At 41.5% G+C, this 17,651-nt stretch overlaps 2 protein-coding genes across 2 annotated transcripts in view; one reads left to right on the top strand and one right to left on the bottom strand.

Moving 5' to 3' along the window:
- LOC137284436 (GPI inositol-deacylase-like) overlaps positions 1-17,651 on the bottom strand; it is a 388,474-nt gene that overhangs the window by 87,745 nt on the left and 283,078 nt on the right. The gene's annotated exons all lie outside the window — the stretch shown is intronic.
- LOC137284299 (uncharacterized) lies at positions 8,946-11,790 on the top strand. The gene has a single exon (XM_067816057.1). It carries the CDS (start codon positions 9,858-9,860, stop codon positions 10,893-10,895), a length of 1,038 nt encoding a protein of 345 aa, XP_067672158.1. The 5' UTR covers positions 8,946-9,857; the 3' UTR covers positions 10,896-11,790.

Genomic DNA, 17,651 nt, shown 5'->3' on the forward strand with positions numbered 1-17,651 from the left:
AGCCAACGCTTTCGAAACCAGCCTATTGTGATATTGTTGCCCAAAAGAGCCTGAAAGCAAATCTAAAATTTTAAGAACAACACACATGTCATAACAAAATTGTTGAGTTGTGTATTTATATAAATATAAGCTGAGAGATTACAGACAGTACTTGTGGACTCGGACACGGATTTAACTGGGAAGCACATAAAGTACATTGAGTCCAAGAACCCCTTATCAGCTACCTATGCGTCACATGCTATTTGATCTCTTGCGTGCAGTTAATACCTGTGTTGACATGGAGAATGAAAACAAGTGTCACCGACTAACACTTACAGTAGGGTTACACTTAACGATATAAATATACTCCTGAAAAATAATCTAGCAGAATGTAACTGTTCATGTGGCTATCAATGTGAAGACGTCGCATATTATAGTATAATATCATGATATTAGGCAATATACAGAACTTTCATACAATGGAGGTTACCAGAAACACCACCGCATACCAGATATGAGCTTCATAGTACCCACGTGGGGAATTGTCTTAGGCTTGATGAGCGAACGCTTTGACCACTTGGCTTTATATCCTCATACGGCAGTACCATATTAAGCAGCTCATGAGATATATATTAGAAATAATATCTGACTGAGTTGGGTATATGAGGAGTATTTAAGATCCCTCTCGGTTCCCTTCTTGGGGGTTATAGAATATATCCAACAAAGTTCGATAATAATAAAGATAATCAAAGGTCTCAGGGACCTCGTAATATCAGGAGTATGATCTCGTGGAAGTTGTTACAAGAGTAGAGAAGATCCCATGGAGTTCGTTAATTCAGCAGTAAAGAAGAACTCGTGGACTTTGTTCCATAAAGAGTAGAGAAGATCCCACGGAGGTCGTTAATTCAGGAGTGTAGATGAACTCATGGACTTTGTTTCATAAACAGCATTGAAGATCCCACGGAGTTGGTTAATTCAGGAGTATAGAAGAACTCATGGACTTTGTTTCATAAAGAGTAGAGAAGATCCCACGGAGGTCGTTAATTCAGGAGTATAGATGAACTCATGGACTTTGTTCCATAAAGAGTATTGAAGATCCCACGGAGTTGGTTAATTCAGGAGTATAGAAGAACTCATGGACTTTGTTTCATAAACTGTATTGAAGATCCCACGGAGGTCGTTAATTCAGGAGTATAGATGAGCTCGTGGACTTTGTTCCATAAAGAGTATTGAAGATCCCACGGTATTGGTCAATTCAGGAGTATAGAAGAACTCATGGACTTTGTTCCATAAAGAATAGAGAAGATCCCACGGAGGTCGTTAATTCAGAAGTATAGATGAACTCGTGGACATTGTTACATAAAGAGTATTGAAGATCCCACGGAGTTCGTTAATTCAGGAGTATAGATGAACTCATGGACTTTGTTCCATAAAGAGTTTTGAAGATCCCACGGAGTTCGTTAATTCAGGAGTATAGATGAACTCATGGACTTTGTTACATAAAGAGTAGAGAAGATCCCACGGAGGTCGTTAATTCAGGAGTATAGAAGAACTCATGGACTTTGTTACATAAAGAGTAGAGAAGATCCCATGGAGTTCGTTAGTTCAGGAGTATAGATGAACTCGTGGACTTTGTTACATAAAGAGTAGAGAAGATCCCATGGAGTTCGTTAATTCAGGAGTATGCATGGACTTTCTTACATAAAGAGTGTTGATAGTCCTGTTATTTTAAACTATTGCAGATCCCTCGAGGTAAATTATATGACGAATAAATGAAGATCTCCCTGCGAGCGTTAAAAAGGGACGTTCCGGCCTCCCTCTTTAAATCAATAGATTTATGTTGCAAAAATCTACCTGACACCTTGTTGAATCTAAAGATCGCATACACAGCAGTACCCACGATCTGTCACAAACAAGGGTCGGTCACACCATCGAGGTAAGCTCAGGGGATCCACCACACAGCCACAGTAGGTCCGACACCCAAACTGTTGTCGTTAGAAGTATTGGTAACAAAACCAATCAATTACATTACCCCGGTGTATATCAAGCAGCAACCCTTAACGGCCCATCACCACCCGGAGAACGGTGTCCCGTTACCTCGTAGCGTGATTCCACCAATCACAACCACTTCTCTCCCTCCCAACAATACTTGCAATGTATTGACTATTGTTTGAGTAGATCCCCGCTTGTAGACAGATCGAACCCTCTCATCTACGTTACACTGAAGTGGTTACTGCTTGAACAGTCCATACACCATAGCAAAAATACAAATGTAAGCTATCTTTGCACGATTTAAATTGGAGTGTAGACAGTTTCGCCTTTGTGCCTGTCTTCGAAGTACTAACGGTTGTTATAGGTATACGATATACGATGCCCTAGTTAATTCCCCTGCTGCCTTGAAATAATGTAGACTCAGTCTGGAGATCAGCCTGATATTTTGACGAAACAATTGAGGAGTTAGGTTGAATTGTCCTCACGGGCTTGGTCTGTAGGCTAAATGACATGCTCAACACAAATATGATATTCACGCTTGGAAATATCACCTTTGGAAATTAGGTCACATTCGTATTATCTATTCGTGGATACCCTGTTGAATATACAACGCGAGAATTAGCTATTCTCATCTGTGACTGTGACTGTATATTTGGTGGTTGTTTTACCATGACGGGAGGAGGTCTGTTGATTTGCAACACTGGTGTGCAGACAGGTTCAAAGGCAACAAGTATATCTGACGGTAGAGACGGATTAAGTGGCCTCTTAATTCTGGTCGCTCTTCGGCGTCCCTAGACAACGGTAGTTTGAAAATACTTCGGCAGCTAGCGTCCGCCAAGTGGATCTGTGTTTATGGGGCTTCAAACACGGTGTGGAATTGTGAGTACTATTTAGCAGTGACTAAATCGAAAAGTGTCCAACAAAAAACGAACGTTAATCCGTCTTGGATTTGATTCAGAAAAACGAGTAGGTAAATCCTTGTGTGTTAATACATTGATTTGGTAATCTGGTTGTGTGAACTGAGGCCTACTGATCCCCTGAAGGAGGTCAGCCATGTCTGTAGGGGCCACCAGTCCACATAGGGTGGCAGTAGATGAAGAACACACCGACCTGGCACAGTCCGATATCGCGCCTTATTCAATGCCAGAGAAAGTGTTTAAATACAGCGACCACATCCACAAAGACCGACACATCTTCCTCGGCCCAGCCTACATTTCAATGTACCAAATGGACGACGACTTTGGAGATGATTACGGGCTTTCCTATAGTAACATACATTTGCCGTCTCTAAGCAAGGTGTCATTGTCTCTAGATGTGTTTCATTCTCCGCCACAAAAGCGATTTAATGAAACTATCAACACTTACGTCGATACGAGGAAAAGAATACGGATGGTACAGTGTGTTGATGACTTTGAGAGACGATTTCTTCCGTCTCCGCTTCCATACGTCGACAGGAGTAGTTCTCTCGGAAAAGATGTCCTTCGGACATCGGCCATACGCAAACCGGAAGCACAGATTGGAGAGAAAGACAAGTTACCTCCCCTGAAAAGAAAACATGGCGATTTCCGCGATTCGTCGTTTCCTTTCAAACTTCACAAGGAAGGGACGTTTAATGCTGTGTCTGCCATGCCAGTCAGATATACGATAAAGCCGATGAGTCTTTGGAGGCAAAGAACAGACACCTTCCTGTACGGCAAGAAGCTAAATATACATAACAGAGTGAATGTACAAGGGAGGTAACTCTCATTCGTTGTTCATGGTGATACTGTGGAAAAACTTCAAATCGAACTGTGATCTATTATGCTGAAAAGACAAGCTTGGAGAGCTGGATAACAGGCATTGAGACTGCCATAACATCATGCTTTTGAATTAAGTATCATGATAGTTTGCTTTCACTTCTGCATGCTTTCGGTTCGGCATGACATAGAGCTTAGCGTTGGAACTGACCATAAAGCTACATTATCTGTATGTGAATGAGATAGTTTCTCAAATGTTTGGTATTCTTGTGACCATAGTTTAACATATTCATTTCGTTGCATCATAGTTGTGCTATGGACAGAACGCTGATCAAATGGTATGATCTTTCATTTTCGATTGACTTATATTGTTGATGTTACAGTAATTTAAGTCATTTTAAAGTGTACTATTGACTGCATGAACTCATTCTCATTTTGAAATTTCATTAGATATTTCGTTAATCATCAACGTCATCAGAAACATCATCGTAATATCACTATCTCAGTTGGAGTCACAATTTAGGGTTAAACTGTTGGCACGATGCACTTGCTCCGATTCACGAAAAGGGAATATTTTATGTTGCATATTGTCTACTATTGTCTCCTCCGTGATATTGCTGGAATAATGCTAGGCTCATACTAACCCACTCTCTCACAAAAAACATTATTGTCATGATGTTTTACTCTGATAAAGATATGCTGTTTTGATGTGTCTCGCAGTCTCATACTTGTACATTAATGTACATAAATGTGTTAATAAACGTTCATTGTGAACATTCACGTGCTTTAAACTACCTACTTCGGTATCATAAAATTTTGAAAGAATACTGAGATAGTCAATGTCGTGGAATCCATTGAATAATTGTAATTCAATTGGTGTAGTGTGTTTCAGCCGACGGTCTGTTCGATTACCTGCATGAGTAACATGATATATATATATATATAATATTATGAAGCTCTGGTTTCTCTGTCATGATACCGCTGACATGATATGTTCGCTCCCTCTTGTTAAATTATCGAAACTGTTTGGGCACATTATCTTTAAACAAACGGCAGTGTGATAATAGGGGTTTTTTTTAAAAAAAATGTACATTGTTTCTTTTCCTTAAGTCATGATTTTATACACAAATAAAGGAAGCTTAACCATCGGTACACTATAAGCCCTCTTAAGTGGCTTTGCTGGAGTAAATTTTAAGTACAGTAAACCCTCGCTAATCTGGACGCTACAATATATGTGTTAAGCATGGGCTGAAAAAAAGTCTGGATAAACGGATCGTGGGTACTTTGCCAAACGAGTTATAATTAGACCTTCGAAGTTCCAAGCTCCTGACTCATAGTAAAAAGTTCATAGTAAACAAAGTTTGAATGTATATAATTTACAAGACTTTAATACATTCTGCACTTGGGTAAATAAGTTTTATACATTATCATGCCTATCACTTACACGACGAAATTGTGAATATAACAAATACGAGATGTGGTTTTGTTATTTCCAAATGTAACGAATTCGATATATCCGGAAACCCGAGTAAACCGGGGCGGTAGGATAGTCTAGTGGTTAAAGCGGTCGCTCGTCAAGCTGAAGACCCGCGGCCCGGTTTCAATTGCCCACATTCGTAGCCCATTTAAAGCGGCATAAAACTAAATTTATTCTCTCGCTAATGAGTTTACCAAGACTGTGGCTACCGAAGTCGTTCCTTGAAAGCTCGAATGCTCGAGTGGGGGAAGTTTCGAATCAAATCCGTAGTTCTAAATCGTAATCTGTACGAAACCCGAATGCATGCATACATAGATCAGCTCTATTATGCCGACACAGATAAACCCATTCTCTTGTGTTGCCGACGTGTCTATATTGCAACATGTTGAAATAACAAAACCATGATTTGACCTACTGAAGACCTGTATTATCCAGGCATGCAAGCCACATGACTACTCTATCATATCACAGTACTTGGCAGTTGGTGACATATTTCCACGATCTGGACACAGATACATGTTTACTGGACACCAAAACGCAACTCTGTTTCTTGTTAAGTTAATAAATAGAAGACAAACACGAATGCTTACTTTCATGAGATTTCATTTTTTTCTAAAGTTGCGTTTCTTTTGCTGTTCAGTATATATATATATATATATATATATATATATATATATATATATATATATATATATATATATATATATATATATATATATATATATATATATATATATATATATATATATATATTTATATACATATCCACTGTCATATATCATACTTGTCTTTGAATGGCATTTGTAAGTGATACACATAAGTAAGAATATTTTATCAGCTTCCTTATTACGAGGAACTCATGTGAACACAGCGTTTCCGAATATATGCTTGCGCTTCATCACATGAAAACAACCTTTCGGAGTCTATGTTTTCTCCTTAATAAAATGGACAGAATGTTTCGGTGTGCATGCTTGTTCCTTCAGCAGGTGAACACAAAGTTTCGGTGTGTATGCTTGTTCCTTCAGCAGGTGAACACAAAGTTTCGGTGTGTATGGTTGCTCCTTCAGCAGATGATTCGCGATGAAGGAGCAATCACACACTTGCGTTTTCCTCGCAATAAAGAAGCTGATATCCCTAAAAATATCATCCTCCGTAAAACATGTTTGCTAGCTGTAAGTGACAACGCGGATGGGCGAGTACACTTGTCGAATGAGGCGACTGACTAACGGGATCGGCTGGTCAGGCTTGCAGACGTGGTTGACACATGTCATCGGTCCCCAATTGCTTAGACTGATCCACAGGCTGTCAATAACTGGATTGTCAGGTCGAGGCACGATTATTTACAAGTGGTCGTCTTACAGCTACGTGCAGCGTTAAACAGCTAGCAAACAAACAACAAGGAAGAGTTTTATGGTTTGGGAGGTTGCGTAGTCTCGAGGTCAAATCGTCCTATTATAAGCGCCAGTATAACGTAAATTCCTTACTTTTAAACGTTTGGTAATATTTATTACGGCCGTGTAAAGCCAGCCTCTCACATATTCTACTTTTCAGATGTGGCAGTTAGGTACAAAGCTGTTTTGAACAATATTCAAGGAGTCTCTGGCTAGCGGTTGGCTAGCCAAGTGGTCAAAGCATGGATTTGCTCTGCCGCACGCCCGGCTTCGACACTAAATATCAGTCGTTTCGTAGATTGTTATATGACCTATCTATTGCAACAAGTAAGCTCACCTATTCACTCACACATTCAACCACTCCATGCACATTCCCTCATTCACTCGTGCACGTCACTCATCTCTTTCAGGCTGAATCCTGGGATTTGTGTTGGGGCCTTGGGGATCCCAGTTTTGGAAACTAAAACCAGGTGGGTTGCAAAACAGGTTTCAAAGCATGAGATCTCAAAGACGTTTTCCTGGATACATTATGAAAGGTGTTTTACATCACAACAATGTAAAATCCTATTATACCATGATATTATACCAATCTGTATGGTCTTATACCAATCTGTATGATCTTATACCAATCTGTATAATCTTATACCAATCTGTATGGTATACCAATCGGTATATATCATTACATCATTTTCAGGGACATAACACATAAGCGTCTTTAGCCCTACATGTTTTCGTCACCTCAGTAATTTAGACGTCAATCAACGCTGAACCACCTGTAGGTGTTCACAATGCTACATTACGTCATATTGTTGATTTGAGGTGGCCCATGTACAATCGCCTTAAAGGTAATACATTTTCCACAAGGTGCGCCAATGCTCAATCAACATCAAGAGCTCGGCTATTCTTTCTCGCATGCATTGTTACACATATAAATGTAATGAGATCTGGCGAGCAAGGGAGTGGGATTATGGTTTACATTGTTCCTTTTCAAATAATTATGTCCCAACAGTATACATGGAATGCGGTTTGCAGGTTACACCCGTTTGCAATCGAACCGAGTCCTCGGCTTGACGACTCCCTTCTTATCCATTTCCACCACCCTAATACAGAGTCTTCCTGAAAAATAATCAGATGAGTAATGTGGGCATATGAAACGGTTGTTAAAACGAAAAAAACCCAAACATTTAGAGATATTTCAACCATAAATATTTGTTTTCAAGTAGAATCATAACAATTAAACTTTAACATTCCAGAATGACTGTAGTAAGAAAGAATGAAAGAAACCATCTGGCAGAAGAAAGTGTTAATCTAAAACTCGGGTTTGATCAACACATTGTAAACGTTACCAACATATTATTAAGCTTGAAGCAGTCGACGAAACACTGCCCAAAACTGATACTCGTATGAAATATTTATCACCATCGAATAGGCAGATCGATGCTTATGCTGTTGATCACTGGATTGTCGGATCTAGACTCGATTATTCATATCGCTGGAATGTTCCTGAATGCGGCGTTAGACAACAAACCAACAAAACCAAACTATCGTATAAGCATTTCTTGATTGTTTCAGTTTGACCATCATCCAACATTGACTCGGTATAATAGTGTATATAACATTAAGCTCTGTTGAAGCGTCAATATTCATTGCGATAGTGATACCACACTCCCACAATCCCCATAAAAACACAAACACGGTAACTTTATGGTCCATCTTAACTTATTCTTAAACCCCAAAACTGATATCATAAAAGCGCGGTAACTTTATCGTCCATCATAACATTTTCGTAAACCAAAAGAGGCTTTAAAATATTATTCAGTATCTTGTTTGTGTGTCAGCGGAAACGAACAGGACTCCACACGTAACCAATACTATAGTTATAATGCTATTGCGACAGTTAGTGATTTAAACCTCCAAGGTGGCCACAAGACCAACTGAGTCAGTCATGTAAACTAACGACAGCTGGATCGTTAGCAACCCTATCCCTTGCAAATCTACAACACACAGTTGATACCCAACAGAATCAGACGCTCTACTGCACATCAGATCTTCTTACGTACCACAATGAACTTACACGGGCTCTGATTAAGGGTATTACTGTATCGCTAAGCTGTCTGTTTTCTGCTTGAATGTACGACGTGATATCTATCGTCGAGGTGGTTCCCAAGCCATTTGTTGTGAGTCATCCTATACTTGACTTGCAAGAATCGATCTGTAGGACACGGGTCAGAATTGACGATATTGCTCGGTATCAGTGAACAGATATCATTGGTATAGTAGTGCATGGACAAAAATTCACCCTTTATTCTTCTTTTGGATTGTCAGAGGAGCATATAACAAGTTGGTTGTCAGTGCTTGTGTGCTGAGAACGGTTCTGAAACCGCGGTCGAGTGAGGGATAAACGGACGGTTCCTGACATTATACGGCCGCTGTCTTGTAAAAGAGGCACCCGGAAATTTGTATTATTCGTTGTAAAGTATACATCTACTGCACTGGATGTTATCCGGAGGAGAGGTACTGACACATGTTTTCGTGATGTAAAGCGAGTGTTTATTGTTTTGTGCTTATCACGTACTGACCTAATACTGAATATTGATATTATCGATTTACACCTTGGTGTTCGTGGCATCTGATTGAAGACCTTGAAATTCCATCACACCGTGGAATCACCATAGCAATACCTGCTTAAAGAGAATCTGCCGTAATTGTCACTGGTCACATACTCGTCAAACAAGCCCTGGGTCAACGGTGTCAAGTTCTACAACTCACAACGGGGACTCCGATGGTATCAAGGCTACTTAAGCATTTTCTCGCTCCATCGATTCTCCTGACATGATAGATATGTACATATGACATGTCAGTTTCTTAGCTTCACCACAGGAGAACGCAGCCCAGTTGCTATGAGTGCTGTGCCATCGACGTTTATCTCATTGTTTAGGCTTATGTTATGACAATCTTATCACATTGAGTATAAACCCACGCATTCGATATTAGACATATATTAATGTACAGAGCGACGGGTAAATTTGACCTTGTGCTAGGATTACAGTCTTAATATCATTCCTCGTGGCGTCTCGTAGCAAACGGGTTTCTCCTATATCTTGTTGTGTGTGGATCGTTACTATACGTATTAACGCGGTCAGTGTGAGTGTCGAGTCTCAGCTGAGCACTCGGAGATTGATGGATGGGGATGTTGTCTTCTCAAGGTGAAGAATTAAGGTACTGAGAAAAAACATAAGATATTATTCACATCCATTACGTGTTAATCCTGATCTGTTCACGATGGAAGTAGAGGGTCAAAGGACGGTACCAAATGAAAGTTCTAAATCAGAAGACGCTCGACCGATTCCAACCGAGGCAGAGCTGTCTGGTCAGAAGACAAAGAATATCAAAATGAAGCAGTACCTGTGTGTGAAGCACGCGTTACCCAAAACGAGGCTGACGCACACCATCCTCCACGAGAACGTGAGTCAGGACCGCCATCTTGAGATGACGCTATCAAATATACGGCACACTAGAAACAAATCGTCAAACATTCATGATCTGACCAGACGAGCGTTTGAAGCCCAGCAGTCAAGAAAGATGAAGAAGTGGAAGAGAGAGGATGAGAACCGAATCGCGGGGATGAACCTTCCCCAGATCAACCATCTGGAGGTGGAGTCAGCGCCCCTTACTGTCGTCATTTATCGTATGCCGGAACACGCCGAGCGGACATGGAGCGGCGGCAGACGACAGCAACAGCTTCCGATGATGAAGGTAAGAAGAGAAAGGACGGAGATTGTGACATACCAGGAAAAAGCTTTTCTCACAAAACTACCACCCGTAGTCGAGATCGATCAGAGAAAACTGGAAAAGCACAATACATATTGTGGAAAGGTCCTCTTGGATAAAGGTATGCCGGGCCAAGATCAACGCTTCAAAGAACTCGCGTCCATGCTGAGCCCTGCCATATTGAACGATAGAGACAAATACCCAGTCCAAAACATGGTGATGAAGAGCAGACGAGCGAAATATGCTAACATATTCCCGCTGAACTCTGACCCTGGGTTTCGTAGATCCCCGGATGTGAAAGTCATCGTGGCTTCAAGACCAAGGTCTGTGGTCAGTAGCAAGCTATCTGACAAATCTTTCGGAAAGGGATCAAGGATGTTCTCATGCACCACGACCAAAAGGAAGAAAAAGAGCGGAAAAGCGAAAACTGTCAGGATAGACGAAACTCAAACGTTCACAGGCTCGAGTGGTGTTTCAACCTATTCAGGGGAGACAGTTCTCGGTGACTATGGTGAGGGGGACAACTTTGGCGAACCTATCTCGTCGTAGAAGAGGCATTATGTTGTCAAATTTAACCAAGCAAATGGTGTGATATAAGACGACACTGATGGGTTGGTTTGAAAATGCTGTTTCCGAGAGGTGAAGTGTTAAGTGACTGAGAAACTTGAATCGAAAATGTGAGTTTTCAGCTGATCTCATCTATAAATGTATTCCTTTGATATTATTATAAACCGTAGAAATGATACGTTTGATTATATTTGTGACTACAAATTACATATATCTTTTGGACTGATGAAGGTGTAGGGGTGGTGGCGAGCAGTGGTGTTATGCTCTCTCATGTGGAAAGGTAACTCCTGTTCTACCTACTGTGCTTCCTCGGCCAATGATATTTCTCTAGTCACTATAATCTCATGAAACCACAAAGAGGATTTCAATCAGCTGTTTGACTATGTTCAAGGCTGCATTTTTCTTCAGTTTTCATTCAGAAATAAATCTGGCCTAGATTCGACTATTTATAAACCATACAGCTGGAATATTGCTGAGTCGGTGTAAAACTCGTTTCACTCACTTACTGTTTCATGAATTCGTTATGATCGAAAAGGTACTTTACTATGCAGGATATTTTTCTCCAGATTTGCACTTTTAAGTGTATTGATCAGTGACATTTTCAGTTTAGTAAGTTCCTGAGTGCTTTACATCATCTTTGTCATCTTCAGCTGATGATACTTCCTACAGCCAAACTGAGTCTGTAATGTACATTGCGCAAGTTATAAATGAATTGTATAGCGAACACTGTAACCACCTGATGAGCGAACACTGTAACCGTCTCTCTCCATGTCGCTCATGTAAGTACGCACTGATGATATGTTCATATGACATGTTGTAGCGAATGTTTTTGAAATGTTTCTTTAATCAGTCTTGAGAAATAAACAGATGAACGTAATTTTCTTTCACTGTCGATTCATGTCTTGTTATTTTACTTCATGAACCTTTTTCATGGTGTATGGAATACATCGTTAGCCCAGGTAGGAGGAAGGTTTAAGACAGACTAACCAGGAGTCAGCGAATGTTTCACAGCGGATTATCAATGTTAAACAATTAAAGTATCTTAACGTAAGGGCAACGACTCTAAAGTCAGAGTCAGTTTTAGTGCAAGCACAAACAGGGGTTGGGGGTTGGGGGTTGGGGTTGGGGTTGGCATACTCTTGAGAAAGGGGGTTAGGGAGGTGCACTGGGAATGCACTGGTCATTCAAATATTTTCTTGGACAAAACGGGGGAGCGCAACCCTCTCTTCCTCCTCCGTCTCTCCCCCATCCACCTATGGCCACACCCAAACGTATTCGTTACTATATTTGTAAGATAACCCGGAAAACGACGATAAACACCATCAAGCCTCGCTTCACAGAACTACCCACGTGAAACGCGCTGTGACTGTGCACCATCGTTTTCTTGTTCGCCGATCTCACGACAGGCGTTAGATCTTTCAGGCATGTGAGTAAAATACCTAATGACGTGAGTTCCACTGATGCTGAAAACTGGAAGAACGCAACTCTAAAACTAAAACGGTTTTATGATCCATAACTCCATCCCGTGATGTGTTAAAGCGAACGCTATGGAGTAACCAATGGGGAACAAGAAGGAATGGAAAGAGAGTCTGTAATGGGAACAGTTATGCATAGATTCAGTATTCAAGGAAGCTTGAGATGCCAGGGTTTACAGTATGAATCAACCACATACAAACACTTCTACTGAAATATTCCGGGCCAGCTCCGGCTTCCTACAGTAGTCTTTAAGGGACATAAAACATGTCTGATATGCTCGAGTATCACACGTTTTTACTCGCAGTAATGCACAAATACTGAACAGCAAAAGAAACGCAATCTTCGAAAAAATGAAGTGTCATAAAAGTAAGCCTTCATGTTCATGTCTTCTATTTACAAAACTCGACAAAAAAACCAGAGTCGCGTTTCTTTTGCTCTTCTATATATTTTTTAAAGGAAACCGACAAGGGTAAGAGAATATTACGAAAAAATGAATTCTGCCAAAACCTAAGCAACATATATTTAAACACAACTTACAATTGAACGCCAGATGTAAGAATTGCGAATATTCTCATTTCAATGTATGTTTTTCAAGATTGGTGTGGTCGTACCTTTAACAAACGTGCATGATAAAAATATCTGTTCCAAAACGTCTCCATGAAAGAGCAATGACGGTAAGCTCTTAATTCAATCTTGCCTCCACGAGTCTTTATTTAAACGAAAGGAAGTTTTGATTTATAATACAATTCGGGAGTAATTCTGGGCTCTAGGTGCTGTTACGTTTGATTAATACTCAACAGCCGCGTGGGAATTGTAGGTTAATGGCTTAATTAACCCACTGACTGAATTGTATGTTTTGAATTAACTTGCCAACCACTGTCTATTTTCGAATATTACACATACAACGTTGTCATGTCTGTTATTCGTTAAAATTATTTGGTTGGTTGTTTAACGTCGCACTCAGCAATATTCAGCATGAACAGCAACCTACGCAGTTGGGATACGTCGACATGTAGCAGCGAAGTCCCAGCAAATTAGTCGGCTCTTACCACACGCGGGACGTTGGGGGTAGTTAAAGCGTTCCCTCGTCTGGCACGCCGAGGACCCGGTTTCGATTCCGCACATAGGTAGAATGTGTGAAGCCCATTTTTGGTATTTCCCGTCGTGATATTGCTGAAATATTGCTGAAAGCGGCGTAAAGTCTTACTCACTAACTCACTCACTATACGACAAGCATGGGTTGGTGAAGACTATTCTAACCTAGATCTCCACGTTTTGTTCGTTAAGAGAGTGTTTCGCTCTGGGCAACAGCACTGGGAAGGGCAACAACACTGGGAAGGGCAACATCACTGGGAAGGACAACAGCACTGGGAAGGGCAACGGCATTGGGAAGGGCAACAGCATTGGGAAGGGCAACAGCACTGGGAAGGGCAACAGCACTGGCAAGGGCAACAGCACTGGGAAGGACAACAGCACTGGGAAGGGCAACAGCATTGGGAAGGGCAACAGCACTGGGAAGGGCAACAGCATTGGGAAGGGCAACAGCATTGGGAAGGGCAACAGCACTGGGAAGGGCAACAGCATTGGGAAGCGAATCGACGACGTTTCTCCTTCATGCATGGACGTTATAGCTGGAGGAAAAGGTTTGAATTCCTCTCCACCCTACTATCCCACCAATACCTGTCCTGCCCTACAGCTCAGAAACACATAACCCTCAGGGATTACGGGTGAGGACAAGATCGATGAAACCTATGTTTGAGGGATCAGGTGGTTTGCTTGCTTGCAAGTCATCGTACAACGATGGGATCGTTGCCCATCAGCTACTGGTTTGGTTCGGGAACATTATGCAAAACATAAACAAGCGTCCGAAAGAAGCGCCACCAAACAGTTCTCTTCACGAAAACACGGAAAAAGCAAATTATTGTAACAAGAATATTCAGCAGCAGTTCTTAAAACTTTTCATTTAGAACAACGAAACAGTTCGTGTTCTGAAGGCACATGGATGACACAGGGGGGCAGTGTCTAGTATTCGAGCAACTACGTTGAATCGTTTTTAAGGTCTCAAATTGTCCTGAACAACACAGATGATTAAGCATCAGTAGCAAGATGCAGGCTCTAACGCGGCTTCGAACTGAGTATATGAGCCTCCTGACGTCATCATTAGGGATTCGGCGCCATTCCCCTCACAGGTACCTGTCAAAGCGTCCCTAATCAATGGCGGCTGTTTCCGAATACGTTGCCCCAGTTGGTCCCAGAGGTGCTCGTTTTGCGACAAATCGGCTGGCCACGCTGGCCGCTGTAGCAGGCTGACGTTGTTAGTGTTGAGAAAGTCACTAGTGTTCCGAGCTGTGTGAGCTGTGGCGTTGTCCTGTTGAAACAGAGTCCTTGGGTGACGTTGCAAGTAAGGCAGTACCACACCCCGTAAAATCTCGTCAATGTAACGAATTGCGTTGAGATTACCGTTGATAATGACGAGATCAGTCTTCTGGTCCCCACAAATCTCGCCCACACCATAATGCGTCCATCGCCGTAATGTCCACTTCTTGGATGCAAGCAGGTGCTGTCCGTTCGCCCCGTAGACTCGAAGACGACCATCAGATTTGAAGAGCTGGAACCTGCTCTCGTCACTGAAGAGCACTTTTCGCCAGTCTTGCTGCTGCGACTGCATTACGGTTAGGGCTCACCTCAGTCAGGCACATCGGTGTCGGAGCGTTAACGTCATGCTCTTGAAAGGTCGATAGGCACAAATTCCATGCTGACGGAGTCGTCTTGCTACCGCATGTCCAAGGCTATTGGCGCATGATGACGTCACAGTGGGGTAGCGGTTTCACAGATCGATCTTCCTGTGGGGTCGTGACCATAGGCCTGCCACTCCTGGGTTTGTCAGCAGTACTGCCAGTCTGTCTGTGACGTGTGACAGGTCTGGCGATGGTGGGCTTGCAGCATGCAATGACCCTGGCCACGTGATCCTGTGTTGCCTCCATCGGAAGCATACCAGCTGTTTTTCCCTCTGTTCTTCCGTCAGTCGAGACATGTTGACTGCTTTCAATCGTGTCACATGATGAGAGAGAGCAAATCTAGTAAGGTTTTACATCTTCATGTCATACAGGTAACACTGTCCACAGTTTCCATTTTTTTCTGTGCGATTCCAACTCACCAAGCATCAAAATCTCGTGCACGTGTTCACTGGGATTAGACCGGTTGTGTTCGAGGGATGTGTCTGCAGCCGCGTTTGAGCAGATTGGCAATTATTTTGACAATTTATCCAAAGTTTTATGTTGGTTGCGTGGTTGCGTTTCTTTTGGACGCTAGTTTATCAGCAATGATCGATTCCCCTTTTGGCATCAACGTGCAAACTTATTCCAGGTTCTGCTGTGAAACGGCTGTTGGAATATTGAAAAAAATATATTCATTCGCCTCACTCACAAAATGTAAGGCATGCAGTTAGATACAGAGACGATAACGAATGAGGAAAAAAACAAAGTTAATTAAAGAGTTGTAAGGAGAAAACGTAGCTCTCCCTGGTAGACTGTAAACGTCAAAGGCAGAAAATAACTACACGAGTACATCTACCGACACAGATTACACTAGTTCTGTTTGTAAACCAGTAAATGTCAAACAACATCATCAGGGAAAATATATACAAATGTATAATACATCACGCATGCTTTTGACTGCATCTGGATGCATCTCTGCTCATGCCATTCTGACACGAATGAGACACCATTGATGTTTGGGATGTAGGTGCTGCTGTTGATAATGCAGTGTGAGTACTGTGTTTTAACATGTCTAATACTTCATTCCTGCCAGAAATGTCATCTTTGGGAGCAAAACGGTGTAAAAATGTATAATTTTTCACGGGTTGAAAACACCGATTCCATAACTGTACTGATTCTTTCGTAGACTTTCGCAGAAGGAACACATGCCGAGAAGTACACATGCATGACACAACAAAGTCTATATCGATTCTATATCGTAGCTGCACATAAAGTGACAGTCATAAAACACATATACTGGCAGTTGTAAGACACATATACGGACAGTCACAAGACACATATACTGACAGTCATAAGACGCATATACTGACAGTCATAAGACACATATACTGACAGTCATAAGACACATATACTGACAGTCATAAGACACATATACTGACAGTCATAAGACACAGATACTGACAGTCATAAGACACAGATACTGACAGTCATAAGACGCGTATACTGACACTCATAAAACACATATACTGGCAGTCATAAGATGCATATACTGACAGTCATAAGACACAAATACTGGCAGTCATAAGAAACATATACTGGCAGTCGTAAGAGGCATATACTGACAGTCATAAGACACAAAATCGGAGTCAGCAAGGTTTAGAATTAATTAGTCATAGGTTCCTAGCGTGTTCAAAGGGACATAACTCCACATAGCGATTTGCAGCAGCATCTACACCATGACAACAATTGTCAAACAAATTGCAATCACAGATTACAAACACAAAAACGCAATTCATGCATTTGATGCAAAGATTAATCTCCTGATGCACAAACACGGAGAGCGCACCAGTCATTACTGACAAGGCCGAAGTGGAAGCATCCTATCCCAGGGTCGTTAACCCAGAGCAAACAGACACCGATGTCACCGTATTCTCAATATGGCGGAATTAACGATCTCACAGAAGCCAGGAATGGAAGTTTCATTCATGTATGAATACCATCAAGAGTAGATCAAAACTTTCTGATCAAATCCAGGATTTGGTTTCAGTGACAGAGTGTTAGATTCCTGCTGAGTGTTCAAATGTCAACGGAAAGTGTTTTTCTCAAGCTTAGTTTAATTTGGAATGTTTCAGTGTCAACAAAAGCTGTTTTAACATTAAACACACTATAATTAGCTTCTGATCAAAGGATCGTCAGCTATTATGAAACCATGTTGGCGAACGGGTCCCTTGTTTGATGTTTTATAAAAAGCGTGACCAACATCCTGTAGTGAAAGTTTGATATCACTTTGATGTTTCTTTTTATCTTTAAGCCATTTATATATAGGGGATGTATATAGTCTCTGCTGCATCAAACTTCCGTATTACACGAATATCGGCATTATGGTTAGTTGGAAAACTTCGCATACTTGTGTAACTTCGGTTTGGATTACACACACGCACACACGCACACACGCACACACACACGCGCGCGCACGTAGACACATACACACGAGCACGCACACACACACATACATACACACAGACAGACAGACAGACAGGCAGGC

The sequence above is a fragment of the Haliotis asinina genome, chromosome 5, assembly GCF_037392515.1.
Source record: "Haliotis asinina isolate JCU_RB_2024 chromosome 5, JCU_Hal_asi_v2, whole genome shotgun sequence".
Classification (NCBI taxonomy): Eukaryota; Metazoa; Mollusca; class Gastropoda; order Lepetellida; family Haliotidae; genus Haliotis; species Haliotis asinina.

Excerpts from the sequence above, each read along its gene's own strand:
- LOC137284299 (XM_067816057.1), top strand. The coding sequence starts at position 9,858 with ATGGAAGTAGAGGGTCAAAGGACGGTACCAAATGAAAGTTCTAAATCA.